Genomic DNA, 21,241 nt, shown 5'->3' on the forward strand with positions numbered 1-21,241 from the left:
AACACATCCTTTCATCCCGCCATCCCCCTGGACTGAACCTATGTTAAACAACCTCACTCCCATTCACTCTTCAGTCTTCTCCTCTTTCCCTTTCCTCTTTAGCCATTCACGCATCTTTTCATCCTACATAGTTGTGTTTATCTTTATACTATATACCTCTTTACTTCTGTATGCATCCTCTTTGGTTTGGAGCTGGCACAGTACTTACAGTAGAATATCTTTGGCTTCCCTCTGACAACCATGCCTCCATCCTTGCTACCCTCCCTGTTTACCTTTCCCTGTTGCTTCATAACCTGGGTTGTGAGTAACTGAATCCACTTTCACTTCTTCCCTTTTTTCACCTCTCTCCTCCCTGATGAAGGAACAAAGTTCCGAAAGCTAGGAATGTAAATTTTCAGTTCTGTTTTATGTGTATCTATCGGCTGTACTGAGCTGAGGTAAGTACTGGCCAGCCCCTCTATCTCTTTGTTAGTATTTGTTTCACATCTTATATGAGATTTTCCATTAAAAATTTACAATTCCTCAGAAACTGACAAATATCTATTGCTTTTTATTTATATGTCATATTTCTTGATATATTGAGTCGTTTCACATCAAAACTATTCACATTACATGTTTTTAATTATAAATTATAATGAACAGTAATAATGTGCATCTACACATACAAACAGATAAAACATAAGTGGTATAGGATATAGTACACATTTTGTTTTCACATTGTATCTCATATTTTGTTTCACCACAGTCGGGCTTAAAAAGTGTCTTTGACTGCTTTTGAGTATATCAGATCGCTATAGTAATCTTTGGTGCTCTGCTCCAGAACAGGTCATATCATGTGACTTTTACAATTTCACTCAGTCTTTCATTCACTGGAAAACTTATTCAGTTAAATTTGGTCGATGGACACACATAATGTTACAAGCATGTGGAGCATCATCAGAATAGGAGACATCAAGTAACAGCGACTTTTTTTAAGTGTTGCAATCCTAGCACTATGGTGATTCTGGTTTTGCTCTGCTTAGTATTTTTGTATTTGAGTCAACATAGCATGAAGAAACCCAATCCAAGTGTAATACAAGATCCGGTAGATTGGATGCCCAGGGCCAGAAATAGTTAGCAGATCAACTTGTTGATATATTACTTATGTAATAGTTAGGAATAGACAAGTTGGGGTAACTGTACAGTTAAAGAGTATAGTCGTAATCAGATTCCAGTAATGTGTCAGAGTAAGACCCGGGGGAACAGGTCTTATCCATCGAGGGAGGAAGTGTAGTGGCACTACCAAGTATTTTAGGTAAAAGCATAAAATTTCTAGTGTAAGTGACTTAAAGTAGCATGTAGGCCGCCACCGAGTACTGTAGTAGCAGCACTGGCCATCAACCACGCTATGTTGTCATGTAGGGTACAATAACAGATGTGCAAGTGAGTTGGAAAGCAAGGATAGCTGACCACAGTGGTAAACTGCCCCGTACAGCAAGGAACGATGTAGTAAGCAGGTTGTTGCCACCAGACTCGAACAAGTCTCTTTGTTATGGGCGACGTGACAAGAGACCAGGTTTTAGAGAAACAAATGGGTAGTAATGGAGTATAAATGAGGCTGAATTTGAGGACAGGGTGTCATTTTGTTTGGGGTCTTTGTCATCACTGAGTAGTTGCACCACAGCGCCAGAGCACCACCGAACGCTGAGACGACTGGAGCAACGCAATCAGCAGCCTCCGGTTTGACATCAGGCTGTATCTGCTGTCTCACCGGGTCCTTCGTGGGGCTTGTTGCCACAGCTCCACCAGCCTGCTGTCCGAGCCTGTGGCCACCGACACTGAGGCAGTGCCTACTGTCCAGCTGCCACTGGCATTTGGCTACTCACATGGCAAAATCCACTCGTTTGCATGGCCTCAAATCTTCTGCAGTACCAGCAGACAATGTGCTGTCCTTGTCCAGATATCAATAGGGCAGTGGAAGAATGACTTCTTGATCTCCAGTAGTACTGCTTTCTGTTGCCACTGCTGTCTCTCTCGGACAGTAATGTGTCAATCCTCTGTGTAAGGTCCTGACTTTAGGCACTAGATTATTGTAATCAGTTTGTGCGACCATTGACGATACTAGACTGTGACGTCACAACCAGTATGCCAGTCGAGGTGGAGAACATCATTGAAGGAACTGAATTACTTGGCGTCGATTTCACATCATTGCGTACAGTAACTGACTCGCTAATTTGGGCAGGAACAACAGCATCTGCAATTCTCTTGGCCAGGTCAGCCAACTGGTCCGAAGGCATCTCCATCTATGGTGCTATAATGGGTGTCACTGGTGGCAGTAGACAACCACTTCACGACATGTGCAGCAGGTTATCCGGCACTATCCGAGATTGTCTACTTTACTGCACAAATGCCATAAATATTGGGAAGGTTTCTAGTCCCCTATATTTTCCTGGGTTAACAGTTGCCAGAGACATTGTTTCTGTGACATAGAAACCCATTGGATCCAGTTTGATTGTAGCAGTAATTACATTTTCCACTTCAGTGCTGTAACTGTGCTCCATCTGGCTAACGACCAATGAAAATTTAGTGGAGTTGGTTGTAATATCCGTGTAGAGGAAACTGGCTTTTACTTGTGTGAACAGTGGCTGGGCTGTGCTGCCAGAACAGAGGTAGATGTGCTGCTAGCCATGAAACAGATAGAATTCTTGCCTCTGATAGTTCCATTATATAAAATCTGGTTTAGTCACTCATCCTGTGGGTTCTCAGGCCAGATCATATTGGGATGACCACAGTGGGTCACTGAGCGAATTATCGTTGACTGATCTGTCATCTAGTCTGAGGTGTGTGAAATGTCTTTTTGTTATATTCCTAAAGAACAGGAATTCCTTGCCATGCACTATAGTAAAGAGCTTGGCGATACTCAGTTTACTCAAAAGACAAAATCTATCCTTCATCTTGAAAATATTTGGTGGTAGTTTGGAAAGAATACACCCATCTCCATATAAAAAATTCATGATGGCTCGGTGTAATTCGTTATCAATGACAGTGCCCCTGGCAGCTGGTATGGAAAGCCATTTGGCAGCTGCAGCCTAAAAGTAATTAACACACGCATGTACATAACACAATTGACACAGCACTACACTGCTCTGAGAGAGAAGTGCGGCTCAACCACTACAGACTAATTACTGGAAGCTTAGAGGAAATGCAACCAGAAGAAATCTTTATATGTGGTACCATGGTATGTGCCCTCTGCCATGTGCTTTCAAATAATTTTCAGGGCATAGAAAGAGAGATAAATCAGTTGTACACTGGAAGTTAGTTCTTTAGGCTTAAAAATATACACAATTTCTTTTGAAACTTCTGTCTATTAAAATATTTTAATAAATGAATGTTGGAGCTTAACAATGATTGTGATCTGATCAGGTGTGGCCAAAACAGGATGGTTTTCAATTGAAGCCAAATTGAGATTCTCTTCTGTTTGGTCATCAGAAAGGGAACAAATGAAAAGTGGAAATTGCATCAAGAAAATAATTCCTGTTTCAGGTGGTACAGTCACCAATCATTCTGGTGCAGTCATTGCAGCTGATAGCAAAGTCAACAAATCCGCATTTTTGAAGCCTGAGAGAAATTTCATTGTATTGCAAAAGAATCTGAAAGCGTGGCAAATTTTCAATAACTGATATATGTATCTTTATAAGTTATAAACATGAAAATGGAAAATACTAGGTGGAATACAAATAATTGAAGGAGTAGAGGTAACAAGCCACCGTATTACACAGTCTAGGCATTGAGCAGTCAATTCAAACTTACAAGGGGAGGTCGCCAATTGTGAAATTCAGATTCGATTCATACTGCGCATAATAGAAGCTCATGGCCAGAGGTGTAATGTGGCAAAGCACCAAGATGCACTTCTCAGCCGTTGTCGAGAAAATCGAGTTAAAAGAAACTGTTGTGGTGAAATACTCTCTACGATTATTAATTTTTTATAGCGTCGTGGCACAGCGGTAAGCGCTCGGGTTCATAATCTAAAGGTCGCCAGATCGAATCTCGCGCCATGCAACTTTTTTTTGTTATTTGTTTTTTTGTAATTCATATAATAGAGGGAAACATTCCACGTAGGAAAAATATATCTATAAACAAAGATGATGTGACTTACCAAATGAAAGTGCTGGCAGGTCGACAGACACACAAACGAACACAAACATACACACAAAATTCAAGCTTTCGCAACAAACTGTTGCCTCATCAGAAAAGAGGGAAGGAGAGGGAAAGACGAAAGGATGTGGGTTTTAAGGGGGAGGGTAAGGAGTCATTCCAATCCCGGGAGCGGAAAGACTTACCTTAGGGGGAAAAAAGGACGGGTATACACTCGCACACACACACATATCCATCCGCACATATACCATATATGTGTGGATGGATATGTGTGTGTGTGCGAGTGTATACCTGTCCTTTTTTCCCCCTAAGGTAAGTCTTTCCACTCCCGGGATTGGAATGACTCTTTACCCTCTCCCTTAAAACCCACATCCTTTCGTCTTTCCCTCTCCTTCCCTCTTTCCTGATGAGGCAACAGTTTGTTGCGAAAGCTTGAATTTTGTGTGTATGTTTCTGTTTGTTTGTGTGTCTGTCGACCTGCCAGCACTTTCATTTGGTAAGTCACATCATCTTTGTTATATATATCTGTGTGTGTGTGTGTGTGTGTGTGTGTGTGTGTGTGTACATTTGAATTACAAAAAACAAAATAAAAAAAATTTGCATGGCGCGAGATTCGATCCGGAGGCCTTCGAATTTCGAACCCGAGCGCTTACCGCTGCGCCTCGACGCTGCAGATAATTATTAATGGTAGAGAGTATTTCACCGCAACGGTTTCTTTTAACTGTCAATTTTCTCGACAACGGCTGAGAAGTGCATCTTGGTGCTTTGCCACATTACACCTCTGGCCATGAGCTTTTATTATGCACAGTATGAATCGAATCTGAATTTCACAATTGGCGGCCTTGCCTTGTTAAACAAGACTGAATGCTTCATCAAAACCAGCACTAGTTGTTAACAAGAACATTATTTAGCCCATGACTGGTTTCAGCCTTGGTATCAGGTCATTTTCAACTGGATCTGAAAGTTATGCTGTAGAGAAGGAATGCCAGATCACTTAATAAATTGAACATACAGTTGTGAAATCAGTGTTCTTCGAATATGGATAAACTCATAAAAACATTGCTAGTCTTTCTTATGACATATTTCTTCAATAATGCATGCACTGTGTTCCTGCTGCCTGTGTACATGCATGCGCACACACACACACACACACACACACACACACACACTCACTCACTCTACATTTTACCAGTGCTGCAGCTCAGCTCCTCAAGCTGGAGTACTGAGACAGTGCAGTTGTGTGTGTGTGTGTTTGTGTGTGTGTTATGTACTAGCTGAGGAAGAATGTTGTCCAAAAAATTAACAATGTTTTCAGTCTTATTTATGTTCCTATCTGCTGCACACTGCCTCATGTTGTGACTTGTTATCGTCCCCCTCTAATTATTTGTTTATAAAAAACTATAAATACAAGGGTATCTCTACAAATATGCTGTACATATCAGACCATCATCTGGAAGACACAGAATGGATGCACTTGGATGGATATAAGTTAATATCACATTAACGTAGATGTAATATGAGGAAAGGAGTAGAGGCCATATACACAAACACTGGAATGGAGTCCCAGGCCATAGACTTATCACATAGTTTTAACAAAGAAAAGAAAAGTAAAATTTTACAAAAGAGTAATTGCTGGCTCAGTTAAAGTATTCAGAGATAAATTATAGGATGAAAAATGGGAAGATGTTTATCAAGGACACATAGCAGATGAGAAATTTAATTATTTCCGAAAAATATTCTCACTGCGCTGTGAATCCAGTTTTCTTTTACAAGACATCTGGGGCGTTTTCATTAGAAGTCAAGAATGGTTAGCATCTGGGATCAAAATATCTTGTACTAGAGAGCAGTCCATCCACTTCATATCTTACATGAAAGAGCTTCATTTAATGCAAAGCAGTATCTCTGATCAAGGCTTAATTATGCACTACAAACAGTGCTGCAAAATTCCTCAGCAAATTATCAGAAAGACAAGGACAGTATATTATGCACAAAAACTTCAAAATTCTGAGAACAAATTAAGAACAGTTTGTAGCCTAAGACAAGATATGAATAAACTCAGCAAGGAAAATGAAAGTGCACTCCCAGATGACAATAGCAGTGAGACAGATAGTATGAAATGCGAATCATAGGCCACTAAATCCAACAAATTTTTCCTAACAGAATATGAAAACAGGGGGACAAACACTAGTCCATCAAAAGCAGAGCTAATAACATTAAATATACATGCAGTACATACTCCATCACCAGATACCAGTTTTGCCAATTCGTCTGTCACAGAGATCACAAATATCTTTATATCACAAAAATGTTTTGACTCTTATGGCTATGATGTGTTACTCAGACAAACTACTAAATCTTGTGGAGAGTTTAGAGTGCCATCCTTGAGTAACCTAAGTAACCAGCCAATGATTCTAATTATATTTTTTGCTGAGTGACTGAAGTGTGCAGTAGTACCACCAATATACAAAGGTGGAGGTAATCTGTAGCTATAGATTGATCTCACTCCTTCATGTGTTCTCAAAAGTAACTTACTACAGAATACTGAACCATCTTCTGAGAATAACCTTTTAACAACTCTATTTGGCACCCACAAAGTCGTGTTAAAAATAATGCAATAAATAATCTCATAAACTCAATTCCAGTAGAACCAAACAACAAAAATTACCCTGTTGGCAATTTCTGTGGTCCTTCCAGAGCCTTTAAAAAAGTACAAAATGCATCCATATCAGACACAGACAGGAGAATAATGGAACAGGGTTACAACTGGTTCACAGCCAACATGTGTTTAATCCCTAATCCTGTAAAAAATTATATTATGCAATTCCAAACAAAATAATGACCTACAGTTGCCATAAGTGGAGATCTAGAAATAGACAAGCCTCCATGTTTGAAGCACTTGGGCATCCTGATGAACAATAACTGAAGTAGGACCAGCATGTTGACTGGCTTGATGCAGCTCTCCATGCTACTCTATCCTGCGCAAGCTTCTTCATCTCCCAGTACTTACTGCAACCTACATCCTTCTGAGTCTGCTTAGTGTATTCATCTCTTAGTCTCCCTCTATGATTTACCCTCCACGCTGCCCTCCAATACTAAATTTGTGATCCCCTGATGCCTCAGAACATTTCCTACCAACCGGTCCCTTCTTCTTGTCAAGTTGAGCCACAAACTCCTCTTATCCCCAATTCTATTCAATACCTCCTCATTAGTTACGTGATCTACCCATCTAATCTTCAGCATTCTTCTGTAGCACCACATTTCGAAAGCTCTATTCTCTTCTTGTCCAAACTATTCACCTTCCATGTTTCACTTCCACACATGGCTACACTCCATACAAATACTTTCAGAAACGACTCCCTGACACTTAAATCTATACTCAATGTTAACAAATTTCTCTTCTTCAGAAACGCTTTCCTTGCCATTGCCAGTCTACATTTTATATCCTCTCTACTTCGACCATCATCAGTTATTTTGCTCCCCAAATAGCAAAACTCCTTTACTACTGTAAGTGTCTCATTTCCTAATCTAATTCCCTCAGCTTCACCTGACTCAATTCAACTACATTCCATTATCCTCATTTTTCTATTGTTGATGTTCATCTTATATCCTCCTTTCAAGACACTGTCCACTCCGTTCAACTTCTCTTCCAAGTCCTTTGCTGTCTCTGACAGAACTACTATGTCATCGGCGAACCTCAAAGTTTTTATTTCTTCTCCATGGATTTTGGTACCTACTCTGAATTTTTCTTTTGTTTCCTTTACTGCTTGCTCAATATACAGATTGAATAAGATCGGGGAGAGGCTACAACCCTGTCTCATTCCCTTCCCAACCACTGCTTCCCTTTCATGCCCCTCGACTCTTATAACTGCCACCTGGTTTATGTACAAATTGTAAATAGCCTATCGCTTCCTGTATTTTACCCCTGCCTCCTTTAGAATTTGAATCAGAGTATTCCAGTCAACAATGTCAAAGGCTTTATCCAAGTCTACAAATGCTAGAAACATAGGTTTGCCTTTCCTTAATCTTTCTTCTAAGATAAGTCATATGTCAGTATTGCCTCACGTGTTCCAACATTTCTACGGAAGCCAAACTGATCTGCCCCGAGTTCGGCTTCTACCAGTTTTTCCATTCATCTGTAAAGAATTCGCGTCAGTATTTTGCAGCTGTGACTTATTAAACTGACAGTACAGTAATTTTCACATCTGTGATCACCTGCTTTCTTTGGGATTGAAATTATTATTTTCTTCTTGAAGTTTGAGGGTATTTCACCTGTTTCATACATCTTGCTCACCAGATGGTAGAGTTTTGTCAGGACTTCCTCTCCCAAGGCTGTCAGTAGTTCTAATGGAATGTTGTCTACTCCCGGGGCCTTGTTTCGACTCAGGTCTTTCAGTGCTCTGTCAAACTCTTCACGCAGTATCGTATCTCCCATTTCATCTTCAATTACATCCTCTTCAATTTCCATAATATTGTCCTCAAGTACATCGCCCTTGTATAGACCCTCTATATACTCCTTCCACCTTTCTGCTTTCCCTTCTTTGCTTAGAACTGAGTTTCCATCTGAGCTCTTGATATTCATACAAGTGGCTCTCTTTTCTCCAAAAGCCTCTTTAATTTTCCTGTAGGCAGTATGTATCTTACCCCTAGTGAGATAAGCCTTACATTTGTCCTCCAGCCATCCCTGCTTAGCCATTTTGGACTTCCTGTCGATCTCATTTTTGAGACGTTTGTATTCCTTTTTGCCAGCTTCATTTACTGGATTTTTTTTTCTCCTTTCATCAATTAAATTCAATGTTTCTTCTGTTACCCAAGGAGCCCTCGTCTTTATACCTACTTGATCCTCTGCTGCCTCCAGTACTTCATCCCTCAGAGCTACCCATTCTTCTTCTACTGTATTTCTTTCCCCCATTCCTGTCAATTGTTCCCTTAAGCTCTCCCTGAAACTCTGTACAACCTCTGGTTTGGTCAGTTTATCCAGGTCCCATCTCCTTAAATTCCCACCGTTTTGCAGTTTCTTCTGTTTTAATCTACAGTTCATACCCAATAGATTGTGGTCAGAGTCCACATCTGCCCCTGGAAATGTCTTACAATTTAAAACCTAGTTCCTAAATCTCTGTCTTACCATTATATAATCTATCTGATACCTTCTAGTATCTCCAGGATTCTTCCATGTATACAACCATCTTTTATGATTGTTGAACCAAGTGTTAGCTATGATTAAGTTATGCTCTGTGCAAAACTCTACCAGACGGCTTCCTCTTTCATTTCTTATCCCCAATCCATATTCACCTACTATGTTTCCTTCTCTCCCTTTTCCTAATCTCGAATTTGTCACCCATGACTATTAAATTTTCGTCTCCCTTCACTACCTGAATAATTTCTTTTATCTCATCATAAATTTCATCAATTTCTTCATCATCTGCAGAGCTAGTTAGCATATAAACTTGTACTACTGTAGTAGGCATGGGCTTTGTGCCTATCTTGGCCACTATAGTACGTTCACTATGCTGTTTGTAGTAGCTTACCCGCACTCCTAATTTTTTTATTCATTATTATACCTACTCCTGCATTACCCCTATTTGATTTTGTATTTATAACCCTGTATTCTCCTGACCAAAAGTCTTGTTCCTCCTGCCACTGAACTCCACTAATTCCCACTATATCTAACTTTAACCTATTCATTTCCCTTTTTAAATTTTCTAACCAACCTGCCCGATTAAGGGATCTGACATTCCACGCTCCGATCCGTAGAACGCCAGTTTTCTTTTTCCTGATAACGACGTCCTCTTGAGTAGTCCCCGCCCGGAGATCCGAATGGGGGCTATTTTACCTCCAGAATATTTTACCCAAGAGGACGCCATCATCATTTAACCATACAGTAAAGCTGCATGCTCTCGGGAAAAACTACGACTGTAGTTTCCCCTTGCTTGCAGCCGTTCACAGTACCAGCACAACAAGGCCGTTTTGGTTAATGTTACAAGGCCAGATCAGTCAATCATCTAGACTGTTGCCCCTGCAACTACTGAAAAGGCTGCTGCCCCTCTTCAGGAACCACACATTTGTCTGGCCTCTCAATAGATACCCCTCCATTGTGGTGGCACCTACAGTATGGCCATCTGTATCGCTGAAGCACACAAGCCTCCCCACCAGTGGCAAGGTCCATGCTTCATGTGGATAAGCTAACCAAAAAGCTCAGTTTTGCGTTGCACTTCGAAATCTCTCTCATTGTATTGACCAGCAGACAAGATTGCTAACATAGTTTGTGTTCTTTCACTAAATTCTGTCCTACAGCATAATCTTCTGGGGAATTGCAGCTGAGGCAAAAAAACTGTTTATTCTACAGACACATGCACAAAGTCTTTAACAAATTGCCAATGGACATTATGTGGGAAACTGAATATCTCCAAATATTTAAGAACATAGTAAATTAATACTTCATTAGGCACTCATACATTTAATCAGAATACATAGACCCCAAAACTTTTCTGATAGTAGTCTTCATAAAATTACATAAATACTTTGATGTAATAAATAATAACAGTATATCTATAAGTAATTATCAGTTTGAGTAGATTAGTGCTAATCATTATCTGTTGTTAGTGTACTTTACAGAAGTAGCTACCAGTGGTTGCTTCTGCTTTTTAAAGTATAACTTGACTAAACCTGCTTCCCTGAAGGCTCTCCTGCATGATAGTATTTGCAGACATGATGTGTGATGGAATGAATGAATTAATGAATGAATGCAATTGTTGTATCTTGATAACTGCACAGCTCTCCAGAAAACTTCTTACCCAAGTGTGTAGTTACAATACTCTGCTTTAGTCAGTACTGAAGAATATGAATCAACAGATAATGTAAATTTCAAAGCGTTTGTACACTCCATGGGTATAATCAGCATGGACATTTATGGGAGGTAAGATCTTTCTTGATTGCTCGGTAAAACCTGAAAACATTGGAGCATTCATCACCACAACATTAAGCAACCCACGACGTACCTTACATGACTGTATGTGCAACCAGCCATGTTGGTGATCTGACACTCTGAATTTCTAGTCTTATCATCACCCACTGAGCCCCCAGTAAACTGAAAAGAAGGACATGTGTTTATTGTGCTTTTTATTTATTTATTTTTTTAATTTAATAATGGCTATTAAGACCACATTAAGTAATAGTTATATGTGTACTGGAGACCTTTGGATTCTTTCTTTATGGTATCCTCTTTCCTTTGTCCATTCCATGTTTAGTTTCTGTTTATCATGGAAGCCTGTAAGTCTGTTAATATTTTGTCTGGTCCAAGATGTCTCTTCAATCTAGTACAGTCCTTTCAAGATTCTTTCTTACATCCCACCATTCATCGGAAACTTTGTATCTGCTGTCAGATATCCTGAAAACTTATTATTATTATTATTTTTTCCAGAATATTCGCATGGATCTTAAATAAATGTCCAAAAAAATTTAGTATTCTTTTTCTAGCTGACATTATTATTTATTTATTTAATTGATGATTGCTACATAAGATTTTAACAGTCATTTCTAATTTACTCAAGTAAACTTTTATGTTCCTCATTCATCATAATCTATATGATCCACAACAATCTTTGGGCTCATCTTGTGTAGAAATCTTTTTCTTGAATTTCTCAGAGTGTCAGTTTTGACCACCCTGCCATTGAGATTAGATTAGATTAGATTTACTTTCATTCCAATTGATCCGTAGTGAGGAGGTCCTCCAGGATGTGGAACATGTCAGAAAAACAACAATACATGACAAATATTTAAACTAAAACAAATAAGCTAATGTACCATTCCACAGGTCCCAAGTGGAATGATCGTCATTTTTTAATGAACACTAAGAGTCATTTTACTAGCATACAGACACTCTGATTTAATTTCTGCATTGCAGTGTCTTTGTTTAACATTCCTTGAGATGGCTTTCGCCTGATATAAAGCATGTCTGACCATCTTCTGTTGCCTGGTGTTGTTGGTATATCCTTCACCAGTTTTCAGCTTTATGATTTTTACAGCTTTCAGCTATTTCAGTCATCTCCTGCCATTAGGTGACCAGGGGTTGCTTTGATATTTTTTGTTTTCTTCCCAAAGGAAATTTGGAGCCTGTATTTTTTGTGCTTGCTGTTTAACTGTATTTATCTGCTCGGTAGGTGTATTATGTATTCCTATATGGAATCATGGGATTGTCCATGAGTGCAAGATGGTTGATCTTGATCATCTAGTGCATATTCAGTTGATGAATAGCTCTTTCATGTCCAGTTCTTTTCGCATTTACATGTTGTTGTTGCAGTTGTTGTTGTGATTTTCAGTCAAAAGGCTGGTTTGATGCAGCTCTCCATCCTACTCTATCCTGTGCAAGCCTCATCATCTGTGAGTAACTACTGCAGCTTACATCCCTCTGAATCTGCTTACTGTATTCATCTCTTGGTCTCCCTCTATGATTTTTACCCCCAGCACTTCCCTCCAGTACTAAAGTGCTAAACTGGTGATCCCCTGATGCCTCAGAATGTGTCCTACCAACTGATCCCTTCTTTTAATCAGGTTGTACCACAAATTTCTCTTCTTCCCAATTCTATTCAGTACCACCTCATTAGTTGCATGATCAACCAATCTAATCTTTAGCATTCTTCTGCAGAACAACATTTCAAAAGCTTCTATTCTCTTCTTGTCTAAACTATTTATCGTCCATGTTTCACTTCCATATATGGCTATACTCCATACAAATGCTTTCAGAATGACTTCCTGACAGTTACATCTATACTCGATTTTAACAAATTTCTCTTCTTCAGAAACGCTTTTCTTGTCACTGCCAATCTGCATTTTATATCCTCTCTACTTGGACAATATCTGTTATTTTGCGTCCCAAACAGCAAAACTCATTTACTACTTTAAGTGTCTCATATCCTAATCTAATTCCCTCAGCATTATCTGATTTAATTCGACTACATTCTGTTATCCTCCTTTTGCTTTTGTTTATATTCATCTTATATCCTCGTTTGAAGACTCTGTCCCTTCTGTTCAACAGCTCTTCCAAGTCCTTTGCTGTCTCTGACAGAATTACAATGTCATTGGGGAACCTCAAATCGTTTATTTCTTTTCCCTAGACCTTAATTCGTACTCCAATTTTTTTCTTTTGTTCCTTTACTGCTTGTTCAGTATACAGATTGAATAACATTAGGGCAGGCTACAACCCTGTCCAACTCTCATCTCAATCACTGCTTCCCTTTCATGCCCATCAACTGTTATAACTGCCATCTGGTTTCTGTGCAAATTGTAAATAGCCTTTAATTCCCTGTATTTTACACCTGCCACTCTTAGTTCCAGTCAACATTGTCAAAAGTTTTCTCTAAGTCTACAAATGCTGTAAACATAGGGTCAACATTGTGAAAAGTTTTCTCTAAGTCTACAAATGTTGTAAACGTAGGATTGCCTTTCCTTAACCTATCATCTGTGAGTGGTCATAGAGTCAGTACTGCCTCGCATATTCTCTCATTTCTCCAGAATCCAAACTGATCTTCACCGAGGTTAGCTTCTACCAGTTTTTCATTCTTCTGTAGACAATTTGTGTTAGCATTTTGCAGCCATGAGTTATTAAATTCCACACCTGTCAGCACCTGCTTTCTTTGGAATTAGGATTATTATATTCTTCTAGAAGTCTGAAGGTATTTCACCTGTTTCATACCTCTTGTTCACCAGATGGAAGAGATTTGTCATGGCTGACTTTCCCAAGGCTATCAGTAGCTCTAACAGGATGTTGTCTACTCCTGGGGCCTCATTTCGATGTAAGTCTTTCAGTGCTTTGTCCAATTCTTCATACAGTATGATGTCTCCATTCTCATCTTCCTCTACATCCTCTTCCATTTCCATAATATTGCACTCAAGTACATCTCCCTTGTATAGCCCGTTTATACACTCCTTCCACATGGCTGCTTTCCCATCTTTGCTTAGAACTGGGTTTCCATCTGAGCTCTTGGTATTCATACAGGTGGTCCTCTTTTCTCCAAAGGTCTCTTTAATTTTCCTGTAGGCAGTATCTAGCTTACCCCTAGTGAGATATGCCTCTACATCCTTACATTTGGCCTCTAGCCATCCATGCTTAGCCTTTTTGCACTTCCTGTTATTTTAATTTTTTAGACATAGACCGCCATGAACCATGGACCTTGCAGTTGGTGGGGAGGCTTGCGTGCCTCAGCGATACAGATGGCCATACCGTAGGTGCAACCACAACGGAGGGGTGTCTGTTGAGAGGCCAGACAAACGTGTGGTTCCTGAAGAGGGGCAGCAGCCTTTTCATTAGTTGCAGGGGCAACAGTATGGATGATTGACTGATCTGGCCTTGTAATACTAACCAAAACGGCTTTGCTGTGCTGGTAGTGCAAACGGCTGAAAGCAAGGGGAAACTACGACCGTAATTTATCCCAAGGGCATGCAGCTTTACTGTATGGTTAAATGATGATGGTGTCCTCCTAGGTAAAATATTCCAGAGGTAAAATAGTCTCCCACTTGGATCTCTGGGCAGGTACTACTCAAGAGGAAGTCGATATCAGGAGAAAGAAAACTGGCGTTCTACAGATCGGAGCGTGGAATGTCAGATCCCTTAATCAGGCAGGTAGGTTAGAAAATTTAAAAATGGAAATGGATAGGTTAAAGTTAGATATAGTGGAAATTAGTGAAGTTTGGTGGCAGGAGGGACAAGACTTTTGGTCAGGTGAATACAGGGTTATAAATACAAAATCAAATAGGGGTAATGCAGGAGTAGGTTTAATAATGAATAAAAAAGTAGGAGAGCGGGTAAGCTACTACAAACAGCATGGTGAACGCATTATTGTGGCCAAGATAGACTCGAAGCCCATGCCTACTGCAGTGGTACAAGTCTATATGCTAACTAACTCTGCACATGATGAAGAAATTGAAGAAATGTATGATGAAATAAAAGAAATTATTCAGATAGTGAAGGGAGACAAAAATTTAATAGTCATGGGTGACTGGAATTCAGTAGCAGGAAAAGGGAGAGGAGGAAACGTAGTAGGTGAATATGGATTGGGAATAAGAAATGAAAGAGGATGCCGCCTGGTGCAATTTTGCACAGAGCACAACTTAATCATAGCTAACACTTAGTTAAAGAATCATAAAAGAAGGTCGTATACATGGAAGAAGCCTGGAGATACTGAAAGGTTTCAGACAGATTATATAATGGTAAGACAGAGATTTAGGAACTAGGTTTTAAATTGTAAGACATTTCCAGGGGTAGATGTGGACTCTGACCACAATCTATTGGTTATGAACTGTAGATTGAAACTGAAGAAACTGCAAAAGTGTGAGAATTTAAGGAGATGGGACCTGGATAAACTGACTAAACCAGAGGTTGTACAGAGTTTCAGGAGAGCATAAGTGAACAATTGATAGGAACGGGGGAAAGAAATACAGTAGAAGAAGCATGGGTAGCTCTGAAGGATGAAGTAGTGAAGGCGGCAGAGGATCAAGTAGGTAAAAAGACAAGGGCTAGTAGAAATCCTTGGGTAACAAAAGAAATATTGAATTTAATTGATGAAACGAGAAAATATAAAAATGCAGTAAATGAAGCAGGCAAAGAAGAATACAAGCGTCTCAGAAATGAGATTGACAGGAAGTGCAAAATGGCTAAGCAGGGATGGCTAGAGGACAAATGTAAGGATGTAGAGGCTTATCTCTCCAGGGGTAAGGTAGGTACTGCCTACAGGAAAATTAAAGAGACCTTAGGAGAAAAGAGAGCCACTTGTATGAATATCAAGAGCTTAGATGGAAACCCAGTTCTAAGCAAAGAAGGGAAAGCAGAAAGGTGGAAGGAGTATATAGAGGGTCTATACAAGGGCGATGTACTTGAGGACAATATTATGGAAATTGAAGAGGATGTAGATGAAGATGAAATGGGAGATATGATACTGCGTGAAGAGTTTGACAGAGCACTGAAAGACCTGAGTCGAAACAAGGCCCCAGGAGTAGACAACATTCCATTGGAACTACTGACGGCCTTGGGAGAGGAAGTCCTGACAAAGCTCTACCATCTGGTGAGGAAGAAATATGAGACAGGTGAAATACCCTCAGACTCCAAGAAGAATATGATAATTTCAATCCGAAAGAAAGCATGTGTTCACAGATGTGAAAATTACTGAACTATCAGTTTAATAAGTTACTGCTTAGAAATACTAAAGTGAATTCTTTACAGACGAATAGAAAAACTGGTAGAAGCCGACCTTGGGAAAGATCAGTTTGGATTCCGCTGAAATGTTGGAACACGTGAGGCAATACTGACCCTACGACTTATCTTAGAAAATAGATTAAGGAAAGGCAAACCTACGTTTCTAGCATTGGTAGACTTGGAGAAAGCCTTTGACATTGTTGACTGGAATACTCTATTTCAATACCTAGAGATGTCTTAAGATTTAAAATATAGTTTCCTAAATCTCTGTCTAACCATTATATAAACAATCTGAAACCTTTCAGTGTCTCCAGGTTTCTTCCACATATACAACCTCCTCTCATGATTTTTATACAAGGTGTTAACTATGATTAAATTATGCTCTGTGCAAAATTCTACCAGGCGGCTTCCTCTTTCATTCCTTTCTCCAAGTCCAGATTCACCAACTACTTTTCCTTCTCTACCTTTTCTTCCTTTTCCTACTGTCGAATTTCAGTCCCCCATGACTATTAAATTTTTAGCTCCCTTAACTGTGTGAATAATTTCTTTTATCTCATCATACATTTCCTCAATTTCCTCCTCACCTGTGGAGCTAGTTTGCGTATAAACTTGTATTATTGTGGTGGGTGTGGGCTGCATGTCTATCTTAGCTACAACGATTTGTTTACTATGCTGTTCATAGTAGCTTATCCACATTCCTAGTTTTTTACTCATTATTACCCCTATTTGATTTTGTATTTATAATCTTGTATTTGCCTGACCAGAAGTCCTGTTCCTCCTGCCACCAAACTTCACTAATTCCGACTATATCTAACTTTAACCTATCCATTTCCCTTTTTAAGTTTTCTAACCTACCTGCCCAATTAAGGGAGCTGACATTCCATGCTCCGATCCGTAGAGTGCCAGTTTCGTTTCTCCTGATAACGACATCCTCCTGAGTAATCTCCACCTGAAGATCTGAATTGGGGACTGTTTTACCTCCATAACATTTTATGCAAGTGATACCATCTTTGTATAACCATACAGTAGAGATGCATGCCTTCGGGAAAAATTACGACTGTAGTTTCCCCTTGCTTTCAGCCACTCACAGTACCAGCGCAGCAATGCCCTTTTGGTTTATGCTACCAGGCTACAAAAGGCCGCTGCCCCTCTTTGTTTACATATGATCTCTTGAAACACACTTGCGGAGAACTAGAGATAGCTTGCTTGACTCTCGTTTTGATCTGAAACTCCTTTGAGAGATCCCCCAGAGGTTCTACCCATGAATGTCTGCATGTTAATCTCCTTTCTGTTGGCATCCACTCTGAAAAGTAAAATTATGCTTCCCTGTTGACTAACTGGTGGGCTAATACAAGATCTTTGTTGACGGCCGGCCACTGGTGGCCGAGTGGTTCTAGGTGCTTCAGTCTGGTACCGCACGACCACTACGGTCGCAGGTTCGAATTCTGCCTTGGGCATGGATGTGTGTGATGTCCTTAGGTTAGTTAGGTTGAAGTAGTTCTAAGTTCTAGGGGTCTGATGACCTGAAATATTAAGTCCCATAGTGCTCAGAGCCACTTGAATTACTCTTTGTTGACGCAGTTAACCAGTACTCTTTTCGGGCTGCAGATCTGCTCCACACATGACCTCCTTTTCCTGAAGCTGATAATATAGATTTATTATTGTTGTTATTTTTCATTTTTTTATTTTCGATTTTGGCTTCCTATTGCTCAGGTAAATAACTACTTCCAATTTAACTTTCAGTTCTTTCAATAAGTCTTCTTTCAGTCAGAGTACTGTTTTTTTTTCTCATCTTCTGACCACTTTGCTACACTTTCTAATTTTTTTATGTACAGGAAAAATCTAAAACCTTCTTTTGAAAGATGTCTCTGATCAGAATTTCACCTTATTCACTCTTCATCTCTTTTACATCAACCCTGATTTCTTGAAATGATTCACGCAAGGTAGATTTGATCCCATGGATAAGTTCACAAATTCTCTTGTATATCATATTTTCATTCATCTGAACCAGATGGCCATGAAATAGCATGCTCCTTTTCCACGTCATTGTACCAGGTGGAAACTTTCCCTATTTACATGTTATAACATGGAAACTAATTACTGTATGGGGATTAGACTTGGTAGCATTAATGTGAATGACATGGGAAAGATAAATAATGCAGAATCAGTTCAATTGAAATACTTATAATGTGCTGCTACTGTGTATCATACCATTACACTAGTACCATTACTGCTACAAAAGGGGCTGAAATGGTGTCCATCAGTGTCCAGAAGATTCTGAAAGCACAGGATTGCATTCTACACAGCAGAATGAAACATGTCCATAGGTATGCTGGCTACCTCTCTCGGTATGCTGCGCTTCAGATCAGCACGTGTGAATGTTCCCATAGTAAACCCTGTCCCTTAGGTAGCTCCACAGCCAAAAATTACATGGAGTGAGATCAGGTGTTTGTGCCGGCCATGCATTTGGAAATGATCAGCTGATAATTCAATCGTATTCAAACATGTTTTGGAGAAGCAGATGAACTTCACAAGCGATGTGTGGTGGGGCCCCATCTTGCATGAAAACTGTTGAATTCAGTGCATCTGTCTCCTGTAGGGCAGGTATGACATGCTGGCGAAGCATATTGCAGTAATGCTGGCCAGTCACACTGCACATCTTTGGAACTTGAGTGCTAACCTGTTCAAAAAAGAATGGGCCAGTGATGAACATAGCTGTGGAGCCACACCATACAGTGACGTGCTCACCATACAAACGGACTTCATGAACAGTGACTGGAGGTGAAGATCCCCACACTCAGAAATTCTGTGTTCGCCTCACCTGTCAGAGAAAATGAGCTTCATCTGTCCACAGGATGGTCCAGGGCCAGCCTTGTCAACTTCAGCCCTTGCGAGAAAGTCTAGAGTGAAGTTAACATGATGTTGTGCATCCCGTGTTGCAAGATGCTGTATGGTATGTTTCTTGTACGGATACCATTTGAGAATGGTTTGAAGTGCCTTTGTACAGTGGACCACGGGTTGTTCAGCTGTCATGACGCAGCACACGCACTGCCCGACAATCAGGAATTGCATGCAGTGTTGTTTGCCATAGCAACAGCGATTTCATCAACCACCTGTGGTGCAACCATTTGTTGGCCTCTTCCTGGAGCAATGTCCAGTTCTCCAGTTGATTTGAGCTTCTTCATCATCCTCTGCACAACACGTGGAGATAGAGGACCCTTTCAGCCGGCGATATTCTCGAAGTGCAGTTGCAGCATTACTATTGTTTTGATAATAGAGCTTCACCATTAATGCCATGCTCCTTTTGTCCAAATTCATGTTGACACGTCAACAAGTGCACTGCAACTGGTCATGCGTGTGAGTCTATGAATCACGATGATTAATCATGGCACCTGGCAGCCGTAGTTGGGACTGGACAGTGGCGCTGTGACTCATGGAAATCTTGCTTCCCATATTCTGGACATTAATGCTACCAAGTTTGGTACTCATACTTAAAGTAATTAGTTTGCATGTTGTAACATGTTAAATAGTGGAAGTTTAATTATAACCACCCAGTATATATTGTCCAGTTTTCTTGTTGACCCCTTCATTGCACCTATTCCTGTACTTACCCTTGTATTTTGCTGGTCCCATTATTTTCCTGAAGGTTTTCCTCTCTCTCTTTTCCACATTTTCTATTTCCCTTGTCTTAGTCAAATCGAAACATTTGGCTGTGTATGAACATTCTTGTTTTATTGGGGTAATGGAGTGTTGTAACACTGGTTGAGAGGAGATAGAGCTCTTATTGTACACGTCTTTGGTCAACTGCAATGCCAGTTCCATTTTCCTTCCTGAATTTATTAGCCTCATCAGCACAATGATTCTTCTGTATTGCTTCACCAAGATATTTAAATTTATTGAATCTTTCAATTTTCCTGTAATCTGTGTCCATGAAATTTATATTTGTTGTGTATTCTGTTTTTATGTAGGATATTGTACGCCCTGCTTTTCCTACAGTTCTTTTCAAAATGTTGATTTGTCTTGTGCTATCCAGACAACATTGTAAGATTGTTGTCAGAGTTCTCTTCTTCTTCTTCTTCTTCTTCTTCTTCTTCATCTTCATCTTCTTATTATTTTTATTATCAATATTATTGGTATATGTTTCTTTATGTTAAAATACCTTAATAACATACCAGACTGTTGTGCTATCATTTGATTTTTTTTCCATACTGTTAGCTGGAACCTGGACTACCGCTGCCTTCACCAAATGCCCTCAAAAAGAAAATTCTGATCAAAAACAAGAAGCTAAATCCTGATGTGGAAAAGCAGGAATTGGAACTGTTCTGGCAGGGACAGTTTGTCATTGAAGAAAGTGAGGAAGAAGACACATCTGCCATCAGTGAAGCTAAACTGGTACATAAATAATCCAGACAGTTCTATTATTTAAAATATAAGACTCATGTACCATGAAATTTTCAGGCGAACAGCTCGATGTCGGTAACTTTGTACCACAATATTTCAGCACTGCGATTTCCGACCATCTTCAGGTGTATTCTGGTGAAAGTACACGAAGCTCCCAGTGTAGCAAAACAGCTTAAATCACTTAATAAAAGACAAGACCTCCAGTCCTGATTGTATACCAGTCAGGTTCCTCTCAGAGTATGCTGATACAATAGCTCCATATTTAGCAATTGTATACAAGCAGTTCCTCATTGAAAGATCTGTACCTAAAGAGTGGAAAGTTGCACAAGTCACACCAATACCCAAGAAGGGAAATAGGAGTAATCAGATGAATTACAGACCCATATCACTAACATTGATTTGCAGTAGGATTTTGGAGCTGAAATTTTGTTGAACAGTATGAGTTATCTTGAGGGAAAAAAAACTATTTATTGACAAACAGCCAATATGGTTTCAGAAAGTATTGCTCTTGTTAAACACAGT

The 21,241-nt window shown here is 39.7% G+C and overlaps 1 protein-coding gene across 1 annotated transcript in view; it reads left to right on the forward strand.

Annotated features, from left to right (window-relative positions):
- Positions 1-21,241, forward strand: part of LOC124622788 (1-phosphatidylinositol 4,5-bisphosphate phosphodiesterase-like) — a 493,523-nt gene that overhangs the window by 260,923 nt on the left and 211,359 nt on the right. Inside the window, exon 11 of the mRNA XM_047148581.1 lies at positions 20,534-20,710. Coding sequence (XP_047004537.1) covers positions 20,534-20,710 — 177 coding nt within the window. The remainder of the gene's footprint in view (positions 1-20,533; positions 20,711-21,241) is intronic.

This window comes from Schistocerca americana, chromosome 7 (genome assembly GCF_021461395.2).
Source record: "Schistocerca americana isolate TAMUIC-IGC-003095 chromosome 7, iqSchAmer2.1, whole genome shotgun sequence".
Classification (NCBI taxonomy): domain Eukaryota; kingdom Metazoa; phylum Arthropoda; class Insecta; order Orthoptera; family Acrididae; genus Schistocerca; species Schistocerca americana.